At 37.1% G+C, this 20478-nt stretch overlaps 1 protein-coding gene across 3 annotated transcripts in view; it reads left to right on the plus strand.

Moving 5' to 3' along the window:
• LOC126412803 (RNA-binding protein 33-like) overlaps nucleotides 1-20478 on the plus strand; it is a 236302-nt gene that overhangs the window by 127269 nt on the left and 88555 nt on the right. For all 3 annotated transcript variants that reach the window (XM_050082581.1, XM_050082582.1, XM_050082583.1), the window contains exons 9-11: nucleotides 7259-7510; nucleotides 9646-9757; nucleotides 10125-10285. In XM_050082581.1, coding sequence (XP_049938538.1) covers nucleotides 7259-7510; nucleotides 9646-9757; nucleotides 10125-10285 — 525 coding nt within the window. The remainder of the gene's footprint in view (nucleotides 1-7258; nucleotides 7511-9645; nucleotides 9758-10124; nucleotides 10286-20478) is intronic.

Genomic DNA, 20478 nt, shown 5'->3' on the forward strand with positions numbered 1-20478 from the left:
CTCCAAAGAGGAAAGGCCGCTGGACCTGATGGGATACCAGTTCGATTTTACACAGAGTACGCGAAGGAACTTGCCCCCCTTCTTGCAGCGGTGTACCGTAGGTCTCTAGAAGAGCATAGTGTTCCAAGGGATTGGAAAAGGGCACAGGTCATCCCCGTTTTCAAGAAGGGACGTCGAACAGACGTGCAGAACTACAGACCTATATCTCTAACGTCGATCAGTTGTAGAATTTTGGAACACTTATTATGCTTGAGTATAATGACTTTTCTGGAGACTAGAAATCTACTCTGTAGGAATCAGCATGGGTTTCGAAAAAGACGGTTGTGTGAAACCCAGCTCGCACTATTCGTCCACGAGACTCAGAGGGCCATAGACACCGGTTCACAGGTAGATGCCGTGTTTCTTGACTTCCGCAAGGCGTTCGATACAGTTCCCCACAGTCGTTTAATGAACAAAGTAAGAGCATATGGACTGTCAGACCAGTTGTGTGATTGGATTGAGGAGTTCCTAGGTAACAGAACGCAGCATGTCATTCTCAATGGAGAGAAGTCTTCCGAAGTAAGAGTGATTTCAGGTGTGCCGCAGGGGAGTGTCATAGGACCGTTGCTATTCACAATATACATAAATGACTTGGTGGATGACATCGGAAGTTCACTGAGGCTTTTTGCAGATGATGCTGTGGTGTATCTAGAGGTTGTAACAGTGGAAAATTGTACTGAAATGCAGGAGGATCTGCAGCGAATTGACGCATGGTGCAGGGAATGGCAATTGAATCTCAATGTAGAGAAGTGTAATGTGCTGCAAATACATAGAAAGATAGATCCCTTATCATTTAGCTACAAAATAGCAGGTCAGCAACTGGAAGCAGTTAATTCCATAAATTATCTGGGAGTACGCATTAGGAGTGATTTAAAATGGAATGATCGTATAAAGTTGATCGTTGGTATAGCAGATGCCAGACTGAGATTCATTGGAAGAATCCTAAGGAAGTGCAATCCGAAAACAAAGGAAGTAGGTTACAGTACGCTTGTTTGCCCACTGCTTGAATACTGCTCAGCAGTGTGGGATCCGTACCAGATAGGGTTGATAGAAGAGATAGAGAAGATCCAACGGAGAGCAGCACGCTTCGTTACAGGATCATTTAGTAATCATGAAAGCGTTACAGAGATGATAGATAAACTCCAGTGGAAGACTCTGCAGGAGAGATGCTCAGTAGCTCGGTATGGGCTTTTTTTAAAGTTTCGAGAACATACCTTCACTGAAGAGTCAAGCAGTATATTGCTCCCTCCTACGTATATCTCGTGAAGAGACCATGAGGATAAAATCAGAGAGATTAGAGCCCACACAGATCCATACCGACAATCCTTCTTTCCACGAACAATACGAGACTGGAATAGAAGGGAGAACTGATAGAGGTACTCAGGTACCCTCCGCCACACACCGTCAGGTGGCTTGCGGAGCATGGATGTAGATGTAGATTATAGATTTAAGTGTCAGGAAGTCACTTCTGAAAGTATTTGTATGGAGTGTAGCCATGTATGGAAGTGAAACGTGGACGATGAATAGTTTAGACAAAAAGAGAATAGAAGCTTCCAAAATGTGGTGCTACAGAAGAATGCTGAAGATTAGATGGGTAGATCACATAACTAATGAGGAGGTATTGAATAGAATTGGGGAGAAGAGGAGTTTGTGGCACAACTTGACAAGAAGTAGTGACCGGTTGGTAGGACTGTTCTGAGGCATCAAGGGATCGCAAATTTAGCATTGGAGGGCAGCGTGTAGGGTAAAAATCATAGAGGGAGACCAAGAGATAAATACACTAAGCTGATTCAGAAGGATGTAGGTTGCAGTAAGTACTGGGAGATGAAGAAGCTTGCACAGGATAGAGTAGCATGGAGAGCTGCATCAAACCAGTCTCAGGACTGAAGACCACAACAACAACAAAACATTTTGAGCTCTTTTCTAGCAGAAGGAATTCAGAGATGTGATGCTAAAATTGTTAAGCGTCAGTACAGGCTATATAGGAGTGTCATTGAGAGATGGAGGGGAAACTGAAAGGAAACTTTTTCCAGTGAGGTGAAGTTGTTCTCATGAAGCCCTGTTAGGTAAATTTGGAGAATCGGTGCTCAAGAAACACTGCTTAGATTGTTTTGACCATAAGTATTAGGTAATAGAGAATGGAGCACATACCCAGGTATAAGAACAGTTATTTTTCCCTCATTCTGTATGAAGATGAAGGAACAGTATGAGGACAAAGATCTCGCTGACAAAGTTCTTAGATCTGTTTCAAGATTAATAAAAAAAGCTTCTCAATTGAGCAGAGTGCTCTGAAAGGTCTGTTCAATTCAGTTCCATTGTTAGGTGGTGTTATTTTATAAGCGCGGCTGTTTCGAGGACCATCAGTGGTATTCCATTGCAAGTCTGCTCCCTCATTATTGTGGGTGTTGGATCTAACACCTCTTTAAATTAAAGTCATGTCCCTGACGAGTCAATTTTCATACTCAATTTCAACTGCCTCCACTATGATACTCTTTCAGAAGCTGTGTATATATTTTTACTTGAGTCAAAGCATTGCCACGTGTATGTGCTATGTTCTGTGGATCCTGATATAACCCTATCTTGAGTAATAGTATTAGCCTCTGGTGAATTTTTTAGGAAAATGGGTATTGTACAAAGATTGATAATTTTGCATTATGTTAGGGACATGCTGTAGGGAAATATTTTGGTTGACTCTGGTCTGTTTGACCAGTTGACTTGTCTGTGTGTTTTCAAGTGTGTGATACTGTCCCTCGTTTACACTCTGATTGCCAAAAATTAGAAGCATCTCAGTTGTGTTTGGAGCTCCATTTCAACTTTGCTTGTTAGATGAGTCAAGTCCATGTAGCATCCTTTTTCGATGTTGTTAAATAATAGTGCATATTGACCGCCTCTGGAAATTTTGTTATTCTGTTGAGCCTTAGGCAAGCTTAAAACTTGAAAATTATTTCACAGTCATTGACTTTTGTTTTCAGTAAGCGTATTAGCAGACGCACCTTTGAGTGTAAATGAAAAAGTATCACTTTCTTGTTAACAATAGAGATATATTTGATTATACCTCATATTTTGTGGGCACTGACCCATATTTTTAAAACAGAAATCACTGATTTTGTACATATACAAACCAGTTTGTTTTTATACACTTTATACAGGACCAAAGGGCAAAATTCAGTAGCACTTAAGAACTGCTTGTTTTTCTTGCTGTCTGTCCTTCAATTAAATCACAAATTCATTACTTCTTAGTGAGCACTACTTTGAGTTTTTGGAGTCATTATTGACTCTGGGGAAAGAAAGATTGAATGTTTAGAGGAGCAAACTATTTCAGTAACTCATGTTGTTTGACTGATTTCAGCTATCTGTAAGTGAGAGTATAATGCTGGAAGCCCTTTATTTATCTCCATGGTGGTGTAGGGTTTAAAGTAATATGCAGTGTGTTGCAAAACCAGAACAACAAATAAAAATTAATAGCTTTTTATGGCTACGTGGTACAAGGGAAAATACTGTTATATTTTCAGCAGATAGCAGCTGATTATTCAATTTGTTTCACAGTTTGCTATAAATGAAGGTTCTTCAGCATTTGCTCCCACTAAAAATTTCTTAAGACTGTACTGTGCAGCTTGGTGGATGTCCTCCTATGCTGTTTAAATGTTATGCGCTAAGCTCTAAATTTTATGGTTTGTGATTCGTAAACAATAGGGAAATATTGTGAATACTAGTAAATTTATTTCAAATAAGTTTTTATGTGCAAAACAGTTCAAGTGAAATTACCAAGTCTGTACTTTATAAAACAATGCTTGTGATTTAATGGTGCGCTGCTTGTTTTTCAAAAACTTTGTCAGTGTAAGAACTACGCACTAGGACAGCAGTTTTAAATATTATATACATTACCCCGTCACTGGCCCTTTGATGAGGCAGCATATCATCCCTAAAATTGGGGTGAAATCTGGAATTTATGTTTACAACATATAACATTGTTCTGCTGTTTGTCTAGTTTCCACATGAATGTATAGGCAATAAAACATTTCTGTAGTTAAAAAAAATCAGAGCATTCTAGTTTCATGTTTATGGATATCTTCTAGCTGGCTGTGATGGATCTGCTTGCTTTAGCATGAACTTGCACTGAAATTTTCTGCATGGTTACTTGTATGTAAATATCGAAATATGTTGTAGCTATGGTAAAGACTGTGCTAAATAATTTTATCTCTGCCAGTAGCTTTGTCATTTATGTTATTAGGAAGAGAACCATATGTATTTGATGTTCTTCATTTTCTCAATATTAAGGATTATATGGAAATCTTCCTATTTACCTGTGATAAGGGAAGCGGAAGGACATTTCAGATCAGACTAAGACATTAGCAAGGGTGGAAGCCTGAAAGACATCTTGGTATAAATAAAGTTACACAAAATGTAATTGGTTGCCAAGTAATTAGGAAATTTTCAATTGGATTTTGAAGAGCATTGGTAGATATGAGAACAATGTGAAAGAACAGTGATTGTTGTTGTTGGAATGGGAAGTAGACTGCATCAGTAGATGCTTTTAATCTGATGTGTCTGTTTTAGCCAAACCACTGTGGTACTTGTAAATGGTCACCTTATCTACATGCATGATATGAGTGAAGATATGTGGGGTGTCAGTAGTCTGTAATAGTCCAGTTAGCTCATACAATTACACTTCCTGTTCTGTTATTGCCTTGTCTTGGCCTATTATCAGTGCTGCTGCTTAAAAATGTTGGGTTACAATGTAACGATGCCTCTGTAATCATAACTCAAAGGACCCACATTACCATGTCCTATTTGTGTGTGTGTGTGTGTGTGTGTGTGTGTGTGTGTGTGTGTGTGTGTGTGTGTGTGTGTGTGTGTGCGTGCGTGCGCGCACGCTCATGTGCATGTGTGCACTCTGTATGTTAAGGTCATTGCATGCCTAAATTCTTACTACCTCTCAGTAAGAGGTAAGCAGGTTATGGCTTGTCCCAATTCCATCAACAACATCTAGCCTTGCTTGATAACATGTGAACGTCTTAAATAAAATCACTATCTCTTAACACTGTGTGGTAGAGTGAGACAGTAGACTTCCGTATTAGTAAATTTTGTGTAATCTGAATAATAATATTTTATCTTTCATTTCACCTCCATTCCCATTCTCCTCCAATTACTGATGTTGAAGTTCTTACTAAATAACTTTGGACTGTTAAATGTTACGCAAGTATATTATTGATTTGTTTGAGGAAGCAGTTTTGCAGACCAAATTAAAATTATGTCTCATTGCTCCTGGTATGTCTGTTATACTTTTAACTTCCCTATCTTTTTGACAGGAATAGGCAGTATGGCAATAGTGTACTTGCACACCAGATTTAATTTTTATTCTTCATAGTAATGGAGAAGTCTCACCACACCTAAGTTTGGATTATCATAATAAACAACACTGCACAATTACAAATGATCAACATTCCACAATTTCATTTCTGACACAGTTTGTTTTGCAGAAAAGAGGTGGAATTATGACAATGATGTGCTAAAAGTTATCTTATTGCAACAGAACCCTATACGGCTGTATTTGTCATATATTGTGCTAATATAGTTTGTAAACATTATGCTATTACTACTTCCTACTTATTTTGTATGTGTGTAGGGCATTCAAAGAAAGAATAGTGAATGTTTCATAAGCTCTTTTTTGTGCTCTTCAGTTTCACTTGACATGTAGAAAACATAAATTCCAGATTTTACAATAAAATATTATTTGGTATCAGAAACTAAAATTTATATTTCAGTAAAGAAAATGTCTAATATTCATTTCAAACTTAAGTCATTTCATTTATTGTTTGGACTATTTTCCCACTGCCACAGCACTTTTCTACCAATTATACCAATAAATATGTATATATATGCTACAATGTTTACCATCACACAGCAGTGTCACTGCCACTGCCCTGTTATGATTTAGGCTGTATTTAATTTTCATATTTATTTTGTGCATGTAAAGTAATAGGTGTATTTTTAAATTAGGTGACAGTTGATGTTTCAAATACAATGCTACATGCAGTTTATTGATAAACTTTGAGCTCAAATGTAATATTTAAAAGAATCTTTCTAAGAGCCAGCTCTCAATTTTTGAAGTCCATAATTTGGCTTGTTGGATTTATTGTGCAGGTTTGTTTTGTAACTAATTTCTCTGTTTCACATTCAATTTTTGTTATTAGAAACAACCTCATACGCAAGGTAATCTTAGGTCAATGATGGAATAATAAATTAAAACTTAGAAATATTTAAATGATGAATATTCTCAGAACAAATAGAATTATATTTGTAATTGTACACACAAATTAGTATTACAATTAAAAGTTTCATATGATAAATGGGTCCAGTAAACGTTTCTACTGTGTGGAATTGATTTGACTTTGTGGAGCCATAATTGCTAAGCCAAAGCAGGTGTTATTGCTTTGTTTTTCATGTTTGTGTTTATAAACTGTTTCTTTCTTTCCATTGCCTTCTGTGACCTATGTTATTGTAAGTTCTCATCAGTCAATCAGTATAGAAATGGCTGTACCAAAGGCAGTGGGAAAGTATGTCTGCAAACTTTCCAAAAGGATATATTTATAAATTATGTCATCATCACACCTCCCAAGAGGAATCTCTTCCCCTTTTATTTTTTTTCAGCAATTTCTTAAGACAAAAATAGTGCATTTCTTAGGAAAGCAGGAGTTTATATGTACTGATTGCATGTTCAAAGAATATGGTAAAAATATCTCCGAGGAGTAAATCAAATAATTACTTATGCTGTTTTGTTTCACTCTTTGTGGTGCTTGGTTTATAGCAGGGGTTCCCAAACTTTTCCTCTGAAAGAACATTTTGATAATCCTGATATTTTGATGGAACACCTTGTTTATTTTGAAGATAAACAGAATTTTTGATTGTGAGAAAAAATTGGTTTGTTCTGTGATTACTTCCATTTATATCATAACTAATAACACAGAAATCACAATAAAATTTAAAAAAAGTGAATTCTGCAGAACACAGTTTGGGAAACCCTGGTTTATAGAATCACTCACAAAATCAGAAATATTGGTTTGCACACATAATGTTAACTAATATGCAGATCAGTGCATATCAGTTCGTTTTCCAAGAATATGTCTTAGTAACCGTTTGCATTGTTTTTGTCATGAGAATAAATGGAAGCGCAAACAGCAGTAAAAACGTGCAGGATCTCTTGCTGTACTGGTTGCAGGAGCAGCCTCCAACTCATGCCCCTGTACCAAGTGGGCCTGAACCATGGTTGAATCACAGCATGATGCAGCAGCCACCAGCTCATCACCAAATACCACCCCCACAGGCCCCCCCTGACAATTTTTTCTTGCCCCCACCACGGGATACTTTAATGTTTCCACCTCCACAGCAGCAGTTTCCTCCTTTCCAAGAACAGGGACCTCGGTTTCCACCTCCTGGCAATTTTATGCCACCACCTGATATGCACATCCAGGTAACTACATTTGAAGTTTTCTGTAGATATACTTGTTCTAAAATGTTGTACACACACACACACACACACACACACACACACACACACCTTGTTTCACATTTCTTTGAAATGCAGTAACTTGTTTGTTTTCATTTGTAAAACAGGTTTATTTCCTTACACCATCACTTCTATATTTTAATATAGTCAGTTTCAGCTGGGACAAATGGTCATCTTCAAATCAGTGTGTGGCAATGTAGAGTTAGCATTTTTACTTGTACAGGTTTCTCAATGAAGGTAAGACAACTATGCTGCACATTGATCTGAAAGAGACCATTTGACATGGATGAAGCTGACATGAGGTATGACAGAATGAGTTCAGATATGCAGGAATACATCTTATCTGTTATATCAGTGAAAACAATCAATGTTTGAAAATATAACATGGATAGATAAAAAAATTTCTTACCAAGTGGCAGCTGGAAAAAGCACTTAAAAGATTAGTCTTTCCTTCTTTTACCATCCAGCATGTCTCCCCTGACCTGAGGTTCTGTATGACTTCCATAACTCTTCCCCACCAGTCCTTTCCCTTCATCCCTCTCCCTTTCCCTTCAACCATTCCACCAGAAGAGAGACCCACTGGCTCGAAAACTTGTCCATTTCCACGTCTTTTATGTGATTTCTCCTACTGCCACTTGGTGTGAGTAGATTTTGTGTCTTAACTACTATTTATGATTGTGTACTGAAGCATTAACCTTTTAGTATATTTGTCTTGAGACATTGTATTAACTATGTTCTTCTTGAATTAAAAAAGGATTTTAACAGCCTGTTTTGTAGGTAACAGTAATGTAAGTATTTTTAAGTAAGTGATATATCAACGAAAATAATCACTGTTTAAAAACATAGTCACAGGATGAAAAAAAATTTCTCCTCAAATGTTGAGAGGATAAAATGTACAAAAAAGATGTGGAAAATGCAAATCAGTGGCTCCATCTGGCAGAAGGGTTGAAGGGAAAGGAAGAGGTCTGATGAGGTTTAAGAAATGGAAGAGTTATGGAAAAGTCACCCAAAACTGCAGGTCAGGGGAGGGTTACTGGACGGTACGAGAAGGAAAGAATCTTATACCATAAATTGAAGTAGTGTAACGCAAAGTAGAAAGTAAAAACTAGTTCTAACACTATTCAAGGCAGAAGATGCGTATATTCTTATCAGCCATGTGAAGAATAATATCTGAAGCTGAGTTAGATCTCATAAAAATTGAAATTGGTGTTTAGAACTCATAAATAGTTATTTTACAAGGAGAAAAATGAAGATACATGAAAGGGAAAAGCCCCAGCATCAGGAGACCCACAAACTACAGAAAGGGAATCAGGGGTAAAAGATTTTGAAAATCTGCCACATTTTATGAACCAAAATCTTTTACTCATAATGCTTCACATCATTTAAAGAGATCCAAATATTTAAAAATTAAACCTAAATGTTAATGTCTTAATAAAAGTCATGAAAACTTTAAATTGATTGAATTATTTTCTAGGATGGAATGAGATTCCAAGAGTTGAGTTAATATTTTCTGTCAGATGATATTTGTAATATTGTAATGTTTTGTTCTGTATAAACTGATTATACTGATGAGCAGTTTAATTAGATTAAACTCCACTGTGAAAAGATTGCTGTTATTTCTGAAAATGGGGCAGTTTGCCATAGCAACATAACTTGCTTTCATCAGACCTTTTGCTGCCTACCCGCACTAACCTATCACATATGAATCATTGGAGAAAGGTTTGATGAACATTCCACAGTAAAACTGTTAATACAGTAGAGGCAGACATGTACACTTTGTACTATGCTTTGACCAATCTTTGTGGTCTGTAGGTAGCTTTTGACCAGGCACTAAGGAGTGCCTCTCCACAGCAATTTCAGTATCTTTTATAGTCCATATCACAGTGACTCGTTGGTCCCATTAAAGCAAAAAGTTGGATGTGCGCTACACATCAGTGGTAATAGCTTCACAGTTTGGAACAGGTGAGGAACCTACTCTTTGATATGAGTAATAAGTAGTAGTTATTGTTACATATTCCAGTTTATTATTTTTAGAGGCAAGTCTGTAAGTTAGTATCCATTTTCTGATTGTAGAAAATTTATACTATTTGTTTTTATAGGGTGCATTTCGTGTTCCACCTCCTGGTCAAACCATGGGTCCTGGTGGACGATTTAGGCAGCCAGTGTCTAGATTTCAGAATATGAATATGAAGCGAAGGGTACATTATCAAGGTTAGTGAAAAATTTCATGATCCTTGCAAAATGGGTCATACCATATTAATTAACTGATTGTTCTCATTTAATTTTGCACATAACCTCTAGCTTGGATGCACTACTGTGAAGGCAAATTTGCTGAAATGAAGTTTTGGGACAGATACAGTTTTAGTATTGAAGCATTCTCAATTACTGGCTGTGTCATTCCTAATGGTTTTGATATTATTAAAAATAATAATTACACTGTTAATTTGTTAATTGCAAGCAAAATTGTAATTTCTAAAAGTCCAGAAACTAAGTTTTTCTTGCAAGAGCAAATATAAATTTTCTGGTTGCAGATGTGAACAGGCATAAAATATGAAATGTAACTGTGTTTCTGCAACAGGTCCACCTAATGGTCCTAAACGGATTGCTTCTCCAAAGCAACAAAATGTTGTCAGTTCTAGTCAACATTCCCAACAACCAGAAACTTCAACACCTCAACAGCAGCCACCTGTGAAAGTTGTTCCTGTGAAGCGTCTTGACTCTACCCCCAGAAGAAAGAAGGTATTATAATCAGTTATATAATTGAGTATTAGTTGTGGATCCATGTTTTCTGTCTTATAGTCACTGATGCCATAATGTAGCATTTACTCTCATTTTTTCAGCTTATTCCAGTTATTATACTGTCTTCAAAATTGTTATTTGTTGTATGTGTTACTTTCTAAATTTGTGTACTACATGTGTCTTTGTATAGTTATTTGAGTGCAGTTACAGTGTGGCTGCAGGGTCTTTAGGTTTTCATGTCCTCAGTTGAGACTTTTCTGCCTGCTTGTTTTTTACCATAGTAATTTAAAATTTAATTATGATTCTTTCTGTGTATTCTCATTTTTCCCCTCAAGTGTCAATAAATGAGCTTGAAGAAACTTTGAGAGTGTGTAGAGTGGGCAAAACATTGCAATACATGCCCAATTTCACTCTCAAAGGGTAATTTGGCATTTTATGTTTAGAGGGAATATTTTTCAAACAATGATATATAAAAAATGTTTTTCATATAAAAGTTGAGATGTAGTTAAAGTTCTTGAGAACTGTATAATTAACTTTTGTAATAATTTGAAATTTTGCAAAATACCCCACTGCCATTAATTAATTTTGAAAACATAAATTAAAGAAGCTTTCAAGTCACATACATCCCTGTGTAACGAAGCTAGTTTCTGGAACACCATTTCTGGAAAATAAGCTGTACACGATGCACTGAGAGAGCATTTTCAACATACCCAATTAAAATATCTAAACTTTCATTGCTATTCTAATTATTTATTTTACTTATATTTGTTTTATGTTTTAAATTGTTCTTTTATGTTTCAAATTCATTATGTGTTTGTGTTTTTTTTTATTAGGTTACTGTTTCATGTAAGTGTATTTTTTAGTTGAAAATAATAAGTAACTCATTATTATGTAGAAAATAATTACAATAATGATAATCTGTCAGGAAATGCTTAAAACATAATTTTTTTACATCATGCACAAAAAATGAAAATTTTTTTTTAATAATGTACCTGATGGAAAAAACAGCATAAAACAAAATTCAATAGAATTTCAATTTGTCACAGGTGATCGTCTAAATATCATGATATGTATCAGACATATTTCAGTCCATTGATAGATCTTGCTGAAGAGAATTGATTATGTACAAATGACTGCAGCTTTAATAATTCAACAAAACTAGATTTGAAGGTAGTCTCACAAAGTTCTTCCAACATCGAAAGCTGTCCTCCACGGCTGTACCTTTGCCATCGTGCCATTTGGGATCACCAGTTGAAAAAGTTTGTTGTCTGCAGGTATGGTGCTCTCAATTGTCCTTTCACATTGATCTCTGCAACAATCTAATAATAATAATAATAATAATAATAATACAGATATTTCTCCCTCGCTGGGAAAGAAGACATCTTTCAAATATCTTTTGACCTAGTCAGATGTTTGTATATCAGATTTTGATGCTGTCACTGGGACATTTGGTGCTTGGGAAAGATTCTCAGGCCAAACTCACTATTAGTTTCTTTTAAAGCTATGGAAAGGTGGGTGGTCTGTCTGTATATGTGTGTTTGGGTGGGGGGACATTTTTAGCATTATACCAGAGGATGACAAACATCTGGTGATCCCAAAGGGCTCAGTGGCACACATACAGTCGCAGAATGTATACAGCTTTCGATGCTGGAAGAACATTGTGAGAAGATTCTCAGATCTAGTTTTGTTGAATGATAATGATGTCAATCAAGCTGCAGTCACTAGTTCATAATGTATTCTCTTCGTAAAGGCTTACCAGTGGACTGCAGTATACCTAATACAAATTCTATCCCTTCCCCTCCCCGCCCCAGCCTCCTCCTTCCCCCCACCCAATCGCCACTCCTATCATGCGCTGGTGCTGCTGCTCGCAGTGTAGTTTCAGCTCTCTGAGACTGCAGACGTGTGTGCAAGTTGCACTAGCGCGCGCGCGAGTGTGTGTGTGTGTGTGTGTGTGTGTGTGTGTGTGTGTGTGTGTCTACTGCTGACAAAGGCCTTAATGGCCAAAAGCTATGATTGTGTGAATCTTTTTATTGTGCCTATCGCGGCTCAGCATCTCGGCTATATGGTGAATAGCAACTTTCCTTCTCTCGTATTGTTACATTCCATCCTGGATTTTCCATTGTTTGATTAATACAAATCAGGGTATTTAGAGGATCACCTGTGACAGTTTGAAATCCTGCTGAATTTTGTTTTCTGTTGTCTTCTCCATTGTGTACATTACGTGAAGAAATTTCATTTATTTTATGTGCATGGTGTGAAAAAAGTTTTGTTTGCTACATTTCCTTACAGATTATCATTATTGTAATTATTTTCTATCATAATAAAAAATGAGTTACTTATGCTTTTTGATCACAAAACAGTTAACTGAAAAAAGAAAAACATTTATGTTAAACATAAAATAACAATTTAAACATAAAACAAATATAGGTAAAATAAATAATTATAATAGTAAGGGATTTTCACATATTTTAATTAGTTATATTGAAAACATACTGCCAGCACATTGTGCAGCTTATTTTCCAGAAATGGTATTTCAGAGATCAGCTTTGGTACTCAAGGATGTTTGTGAGTTAAAACTTCTTTCATTTATGTTTTGACAAAAGTTTTCATTTTTCAAAATTAATTATTAATGGTAGTGGAGTGAAGTGTTTAGCAAAATTTCATGTTGTTACAAAAGTTGATCATACAGTTTTCAAGAACACTGGCTACATATCACCTTTTATAAGAAAAAGATTTTTTATATATCATCATTTTAAAAATATTCTCTCTAAACCTAAAATGCTAAATTAGCTTTTGAGGTGTGTTTCAGCCCTTGAAAGTGAAACTGGGCACCCAAGAAAAATCAAAAATAAAATATATACAGTATTACATTATTTAGCCCCCTCACACACCTGTCTAGTATCAGAATACCATTTTTTGACACTTTGAAATGTTCCCTTGTCAGATGTAAGAAGCATCCAACAGGAACCTTTATCAATTTGTGCTTTATTAAGACAAAAAGTGGAAAGTTCTTTGGTGCAACCACATACATTTCTCTGGTTATCAGGAATTATTTATGTATTGTCTAAAACTGCTATCCTGTGAGCTAGTTTCCATTTGTGGAAAGATAGTCTGAAAAGTTTCCGACCTCAACAAGAAAATATCACTACTTGTCAACAAAAGTTGGGGAATTTATATGTGTATATCTAGTAACATACTCACCAAAATTTCAGACATTTTCGATATGCATTTGTTGTTTGACAGTTGTTTTAGTGAGTTGGTGTTCGTGCTTTCATGAAAATGGACAAAACCAAATATCAAGTTGTAATTGGAATTTTGTTTTTGAAAGTCACCACAACAATGTAAACTAAACACAAGTTTGACACTTTGCAGGGACTCTGCACCGTTATTTACTATAGTGAAATTTTGGGCAGCTGAATGTAAATGTGTTCATACTAGCTTGGGTGACAATGAACATTCGCATTCGCCAAAAACTGCAATCACTCATGAGAACATTGCTCAAGTTTGCCTGATGGTTGTAGAGAACTGTCGAGTTAAACTGAGAGAGAGGAGAGGCACAACAAAAAAAAGTTTTACACATTTTGCTTTTGTCCAAGGCCTTCTTCACAAAAGAAAACATACACATTCACAGAAGCAAGCACTCCTCAAACACACATGACCGCTATCTCTAGCCACTCGAGCCAGACTACTGGTTTGAGCGGCCGAAAATAGCAGTCATGTATCCATGAGGTGTGGTTGCTTGTGTGAATGTGTGTGTTTCCTTCTCTGAAAAAGGCTTTGACTGAAAGCTGGCTAAATGTGTAACAGTCTTTTCATTGTGCCTTTCTGCAACTCAGTGTGTCATCTTTACAGTGAGTAGCAATCTGCCCTTTTCAATATTTTTGATATTCCAACCATGACTTTCCATTGTTTAAAGAACACGTTTATCATGTGTTGACTGAAAATTTAGGGATGAGTAAGCTGACCACATGCTAGGTGCCAAGATTGCCGACTCTGTGCTGTCTGACATTTCAGCAGTTGGCATGGTGAAAATTCCATGAATTGTGGGTTCAACAGCTTGATCACCCTCCTTACTTACCAGATCTAGTCCCAGGCAACATTTTTTGTTCCCTCGGCTAAAATTTGAGCTCAGAGGAAAGAAATTTTTGTTGACTGAAGAGGCCATCTCCATTGCAAACAACTGTTTTGCAGAGAAAGACACTAACTATTATGTGGCAATGGAAAATCCAGTATGGAATTTAACAGTATTATGAAAAACATAGTTGCTATTCACTGTATAGCAGAGAGACTGAGTTGCAGATAGGCACAACAAAAAAGACTGTCAGAAAATGAGCTTTTGGCCAACAAGGCCTTTGTTGGAGATAGAAAATAGACACACACACACACACACACACACACACACACACACACACACACACTCACACTCACACTCACAAGTATAGACTTATGATGAGATTATATTGAAAAATAGAAATTAATTTGAAGAAAAAACTTGTAATTTCTTTGTTAGGTCAGAACTTTTCAGACTGCCCTCTTATGATGGTGTTGTTAGTATTGTCTCTCCCGAAGGTTTAAATTAATTTACAAACTTCATTGTATTCTTTCCACTTTGGTGAAAATTGTGCTAAAATGGTACCATAATTGTTTGTAGGATTAAGAGCTTTGAAAAACCGTTTGCTAAAAAACGTGTTCAAATCAGTGTTTCACATCTCACGCTGTTTGTCCTATTAATATGCCTTGACTTGTGTGTATATATTGTAATTAGTCTTCCCAGTCTCCATCTGTAATTCCCTCATAATCAACAGGACATTAAACCCTAATTTCCCTTTCTTACTTACCCCAGTCTTTCTCTGATGACCTTCCCAGTTTGCACCTAAATGATATTCTTCAAATCCCATATCACACACCACATATCCCTACCCTTCAATAAAGTTTTGAGAAAGAAACGTGGGTTAGTAAGAACAGGAAATCCTATCTCATCATCTCTTCAATAACCCCAGTCATGAAGAAGAACCTTCAGGGATGTGGAATAAGTCATGTTATACGTTGTGTCAAAAGGAAAATCTACTTGCAGAAACTATTGAATCACAAGAATACAAAATGACCAAGAAGACAAAATGGATGACTATTACTTACATTGAGAAGGCAAAATTCCAGTAGTACTGATAGCTATGTATAAAAGTACAAAAATTGTACTAGCTTTTGGAGCTATTAGTTCCTTATTCAAGGAAGAAAGAGGAAAGTTTGGGGAAGGAGGAGCATGTAACTCAGATCCCCAAATTGAGAAGGGGTTCCACTTGTTTCTGAGGCAACTGACAACAGAGTGAAGGGCGAGACATAAAAGAGATTGTAGGTCAAGTATAATACGTTGGTAAGCATTTCCAACCAATACCGTGTATTGATGAAGAAGTTTTACTATCCATATTTGACCATTGTACTTATACAAACCAGTTATTATAGGGCTCACATTTGTTTAATGAAGTACAATTGGATTTGTAAATAAATTATCAGTTGCTTCTGGTCTTGTGAATGTTGCTGTTGGGAACAAGTCAGAGGTGGACACTAGTAACTCTAGATACCATTGATAAGTGCTATCCAATATGAAATCAGTATCAAAATCGCCACATTAGCATGTTACCATATTTTACACTGAGAATATTTGCAAAACTGACTTGTTCCACATCACAGCAAGAGGTCGCACGTATGAGCCATGAAACATGCAATTAACTAAGTGTCTTGTGTGATTTGAAGTCTGTCTATGAAGCACAATTCCCAAAAAGCTATTCAGTGCAGTTTACTATGGTCTGGGTCTTTATTCCACATTTTGTAAATATTCCCACACTCTCCTTGTACACTATCTGATCAAATGTATCCATACAGCCTTACCGCTAGATGTCATGAGAAGCAGAGCCATCAATGAGGAAGAGGCAGGGAGTATTGTGGTGTCAGTAGAGAAGCAGTAACAATAGTGTGTGTCGGCAAAGAAAGCTCAGTGATTTTGAATGTGGACTAATCTGTCACCTGAGTAACAAACCCACTAAAGCTGCCCAAGTTGACTCTTGGTGATGTGATTTAGAAGTGGAAATGTGCGGGAACAGCCACAGCTAAACTGAGGCCAGGCAGACCTCGTGTACCGACAGGAACCATTGCGCATCATGGAGAGTGGTTGTAAAAAAAAATCACATGAAATCAGTGAAAGGAATAACTCATGAGTTTCAAAGTGCTACAAGCTGTCCAGCTAGCACAATGACTGTCCTGAGGGAGACAAAAAGAATGGGATCCAGTGATTGAACAAATCCTCATAAGCCACACATTTCTGTAGCCAATGCTGAGAAATGCTTCAGATGTTGCAAAGAGTGATGCCACTAGACAGTAGATGACTGGAAATGGGTTATTTGGAGTGATGAATCATGCTACACACTGTGGCAATCAAATGGACAGGTGTGGGTTAGGCAAATGCCTGGTAAATGCTACCTGCCATCAAGTGTCGAGCTAACATTGAAGTAAGGGGGAGGTGGTATTAGGTTTGGGGTCTCTTTCATGGTTAAAATGTTGTTCCTTTGTTGTGCTTAGGAAAATGCTAAATGTGGAAGAATAGGAACACATTTTACGGCATTGTGTACGATAGAGGAGATGATGATTGTTTGTATGAGCATGGCAGTGCACACTGTCAGAAAACAGCATCTGTGAGGCAATGATTTGTGGACAATAACACTCCTAAGATGGACTGGTTTGCCAAAAGTCCCAACCTAAATCCAATAGAATACCTTTGGAATGAGTTAGAGTGTTGACTTTGCTCCACACCTGTTTCCAACATTGCTTTGGTTTCAGCTCTTTAGGAAGAATGTGCTGCCATTCCTCCACAGACATTCAGACACCACATTGAAAGTGCTCATTGCAGAGTTCAAGGTGTTGGAAGTATGAAGGGTGGACGCACTTATTATTGTCATCTAATAGGTGTCCAGATACCTTTGACGAGATAATTTATTGTGGATGATATATTGTAATACTAGTTTGTATCCTTCCAAATGCATCTGCTCAATTTTCGTGGCTAACAAATAATGTTATGTTATATTGTGAGTATCATATATGTGAAAATACTTGAGACCTCCAATCTTTGTCCTTTGTACTGACCAAGTGGCAGTTTTTAGTATTCCCACTGATTTATTTTACTGTGTGTATAGTTGTTCTACAGCTTTATCCTTCAGAAACTTTTTTTCCCTAGGAAAGACATAATAAAAATCTTATAAATTCCTCAGAAATTAATTATGCAAGTAGACTTGTCATGGGTGGTTCAACCAAGTGAGGGGTGATGCATCAGTCACACTTATTTGTGATTTGTCCATCCTGTTGAGTGACTTCTTCTGAACATCTGCATATTGGGAAAGAGACATTTTCACATGTTCATGATGAAAACATCTGCTACTGTTGTACAGTTATTTGTTGTTTGAAGTCAACTGACAGGTCTCCTACAAGTTTTCAGTGACTCAGCCCCATCTTTAGGTGTTCCTGCAAATAGCTGGACAAAGTGTCCATGCCAAAGCTAACTCACAAGCAATACATCTACCGTACATAGCTTATCAGATTGAGTACCCACATATGCCCACGAGAAAAGCACCTTTAAGCTGTAACTTATAGATGCACCTGAAGACTGGTCTGGTTCCCTAAAACCTGGTAATGTAAAGATTTCATTCTACAAATGTTTTCATTATGAACATTACATAGAACAGCTGTGAATGTCTCACCAGGAAAAATTTATGACATGCAGACATCATGTGCCACTAAACTACATTGACAAATAACTGTATTTCGTATTCTGTTCCTGCTCTCTGAGCTCGTAAAACCATGTGTCAGGATAAGGCAAGGCTACGGTCATATTGAAGACCTATACACTATCTTGTAAATTAAAAATAATGCACCACTCTCCCAATTTGTGTTTGTCTTGCAGCATTTAAGAAGAGTATGTGAATTCTCAGAGAAATCATCCTGCTATTTTCTAGATCTACATATGCATGCAAACTGAACCACATAGTAACAAAAGTGTGGTATTATAAGTGAAATTTCTAAAGCAGGAAATGCTACTATTGTCTTACATGTTTATTGGCATCCTGTGTTGAACAGATCCTCACTTTCTTTGCAGTTCATTTAACAGATGAAAAAGGCTTCCTAACTTTGTAATTACAGGAAACAAAAGAGAAGATTAGATAGTCTCCCTTCCTTCTCATACAGGGTAGGCCCCTCTTCGCCTAAGTTCTGGTTTATTTGTCTCATGTATCCATTTTATGCAAGCAGTTCCTTCTCTCCACTTTGCAGAAGGAACATAAATTTCTGAAAGTTAAGAGTACTATATCTCTCTTCGTTTATGTTGGCTGCATTGGAAGGTATCGTAGTGGTTAGCACCCTGGACTCGCATTTGGGAAGAAAGTGGTTCAAATCCACAGCCATCCAGATTTAGTTTTTCTATGATTTCTCTAAGCAAATGCTGGTGGTTCCTTTGAAAAGAACGTCAGTGATATTCTTCTCCATCCTTCCTCCAGTCTGAGCTTATGTTCCATTCTTAGTGATTTCATCATCAGCAGGCCATATATACCCTATTCTTCCTTCTTGTATTGACTACATTGCAGAGTAATACTGGCTGTCAACATACATGCCACCTTCTGACTTTTCCTTTTTATACAATGAACACTTTTTTTCTTTTTAGCACATATAAAGGAGTTAAATGTTTACCCACCATTTAAATAAATCTTCCTACTTAATTAAAAAATACTCACTCATTTGTTTCTCTTCAAGTCTGTGTTTTTGGAAGTAGTATATTTCTGTGGAAGATTTGTATTCTGATGTCATATGTAGGTGATAACTTTCACACAATTTTAGCATTGAAGTGGGCAAAGGTAATAACTAAATGTATGGTGGAAACAATGAAGAAATGGAAAGGCACATAAAGAAAAATGGAACATGGTAACTTGTAACATGATCTTGTGTCTACACATGCAGTTAAATGGTCTTGGTCCTCTAGCCCAACTAGGCTGAGGGGCTTTTTCCCATGGATGCAGTTGATGTGAGCAAGAAAGTGAACTGTGAAAATCTTTCCCCTCCCTCTCAAAGTGATATTCTGCTGTCCAACCAAGCTATGAAATGACGTGATCAGTCCGCGAGTCCCTTCTGCTTTCTGCGTGAACCTCACTTGTGAAAATATAGCCCTGCTTCTCTTTTATACATCTCTCTAACACATCATATTTCTGTCTAGTCACTGACGCATGTTCTGGCTGACGAAAGACAGGATATCTTGTGAAAGCAGCCCTATTTTGTAGTAACTACACTGCAGCTTCTGCACTGCTTCTTGTGTGGGTACCTCCATAAACCAAGAATTCGTTTGTTTAGATATTATCATAATTTGCTGTGTTCACAGTACCTTATGCAGTGTTCCCAGGCTACTACTCGAACACCGTACAGCTCTGATAAGTGCTGACGCTGCCCATACTAGTTAAGCATTGTCAAATGTAGTGTGTATCATGGTTGTAACAATATTATGAAAAGGAATGTTGCTACTCACCATATAGCGGTGATGCTGAGTCACAGGTGGGCGCAACAAAAAGACCATCACAAATAAAGCTTTCAGCCCCTAAGGCCTTCATCAAAAATACACACACACACACACACACACACACACACACACACACACACACGACTCCAGTCTCAGGCAATGGGGTGGCTCGTGGCTCCTGGTGTGTGTGTGGTCTATTTTTGACGTGGGCCTTACTGGCCAAAAGCTTTATTTGTGACAGTCTTTTTGTTGTGCCTATCTGTGACTCAGCATCTCTGCTATATGGTGAGTAGCAACTTTCCTTTTTATAATATTGTTTCATTCCATCCTGGATTTTCCGTTGTTCGATGTATCTTGGTGGGGCACTTCCTACTGTAGTAGTAAGAGATACATGAACATTCACAAACTTGTCTACAAATGGCATTGATCTCAACACTTCGGAGACCAAGCTCAAGCATAGTTTGGGCCACAACTTGGTATTAAAAAGACCGCACATGATTATTGGTCAAGTTGCAATGGTCTCGATGCGCAAGCCAGCCGTCACTCAAAAACAGAATTCATGGGGGTACAGTGTATGGGCGCGTCACGACCTGCCCCTTGACTGGTTCTTCCTTTTGTTGTGTTATCAGTTTCTAGTATTATCTCAAAG

This window comes from Schistocerca serialis, chromosome 7 (assembly GCF_023864345.2).
Source record: "Schistocerca serialis cubense isolate TAMUIC-IGC-003099 chromosome 7, iqSchSeri2.2, whole genome shotgun sequence".
Lineage (NCBI taxonomy): Eukaryota > Metazoa > Arthropoda > Insecta > Orthoptera > Acrididae > Schistocerca > Schistocerca serialis.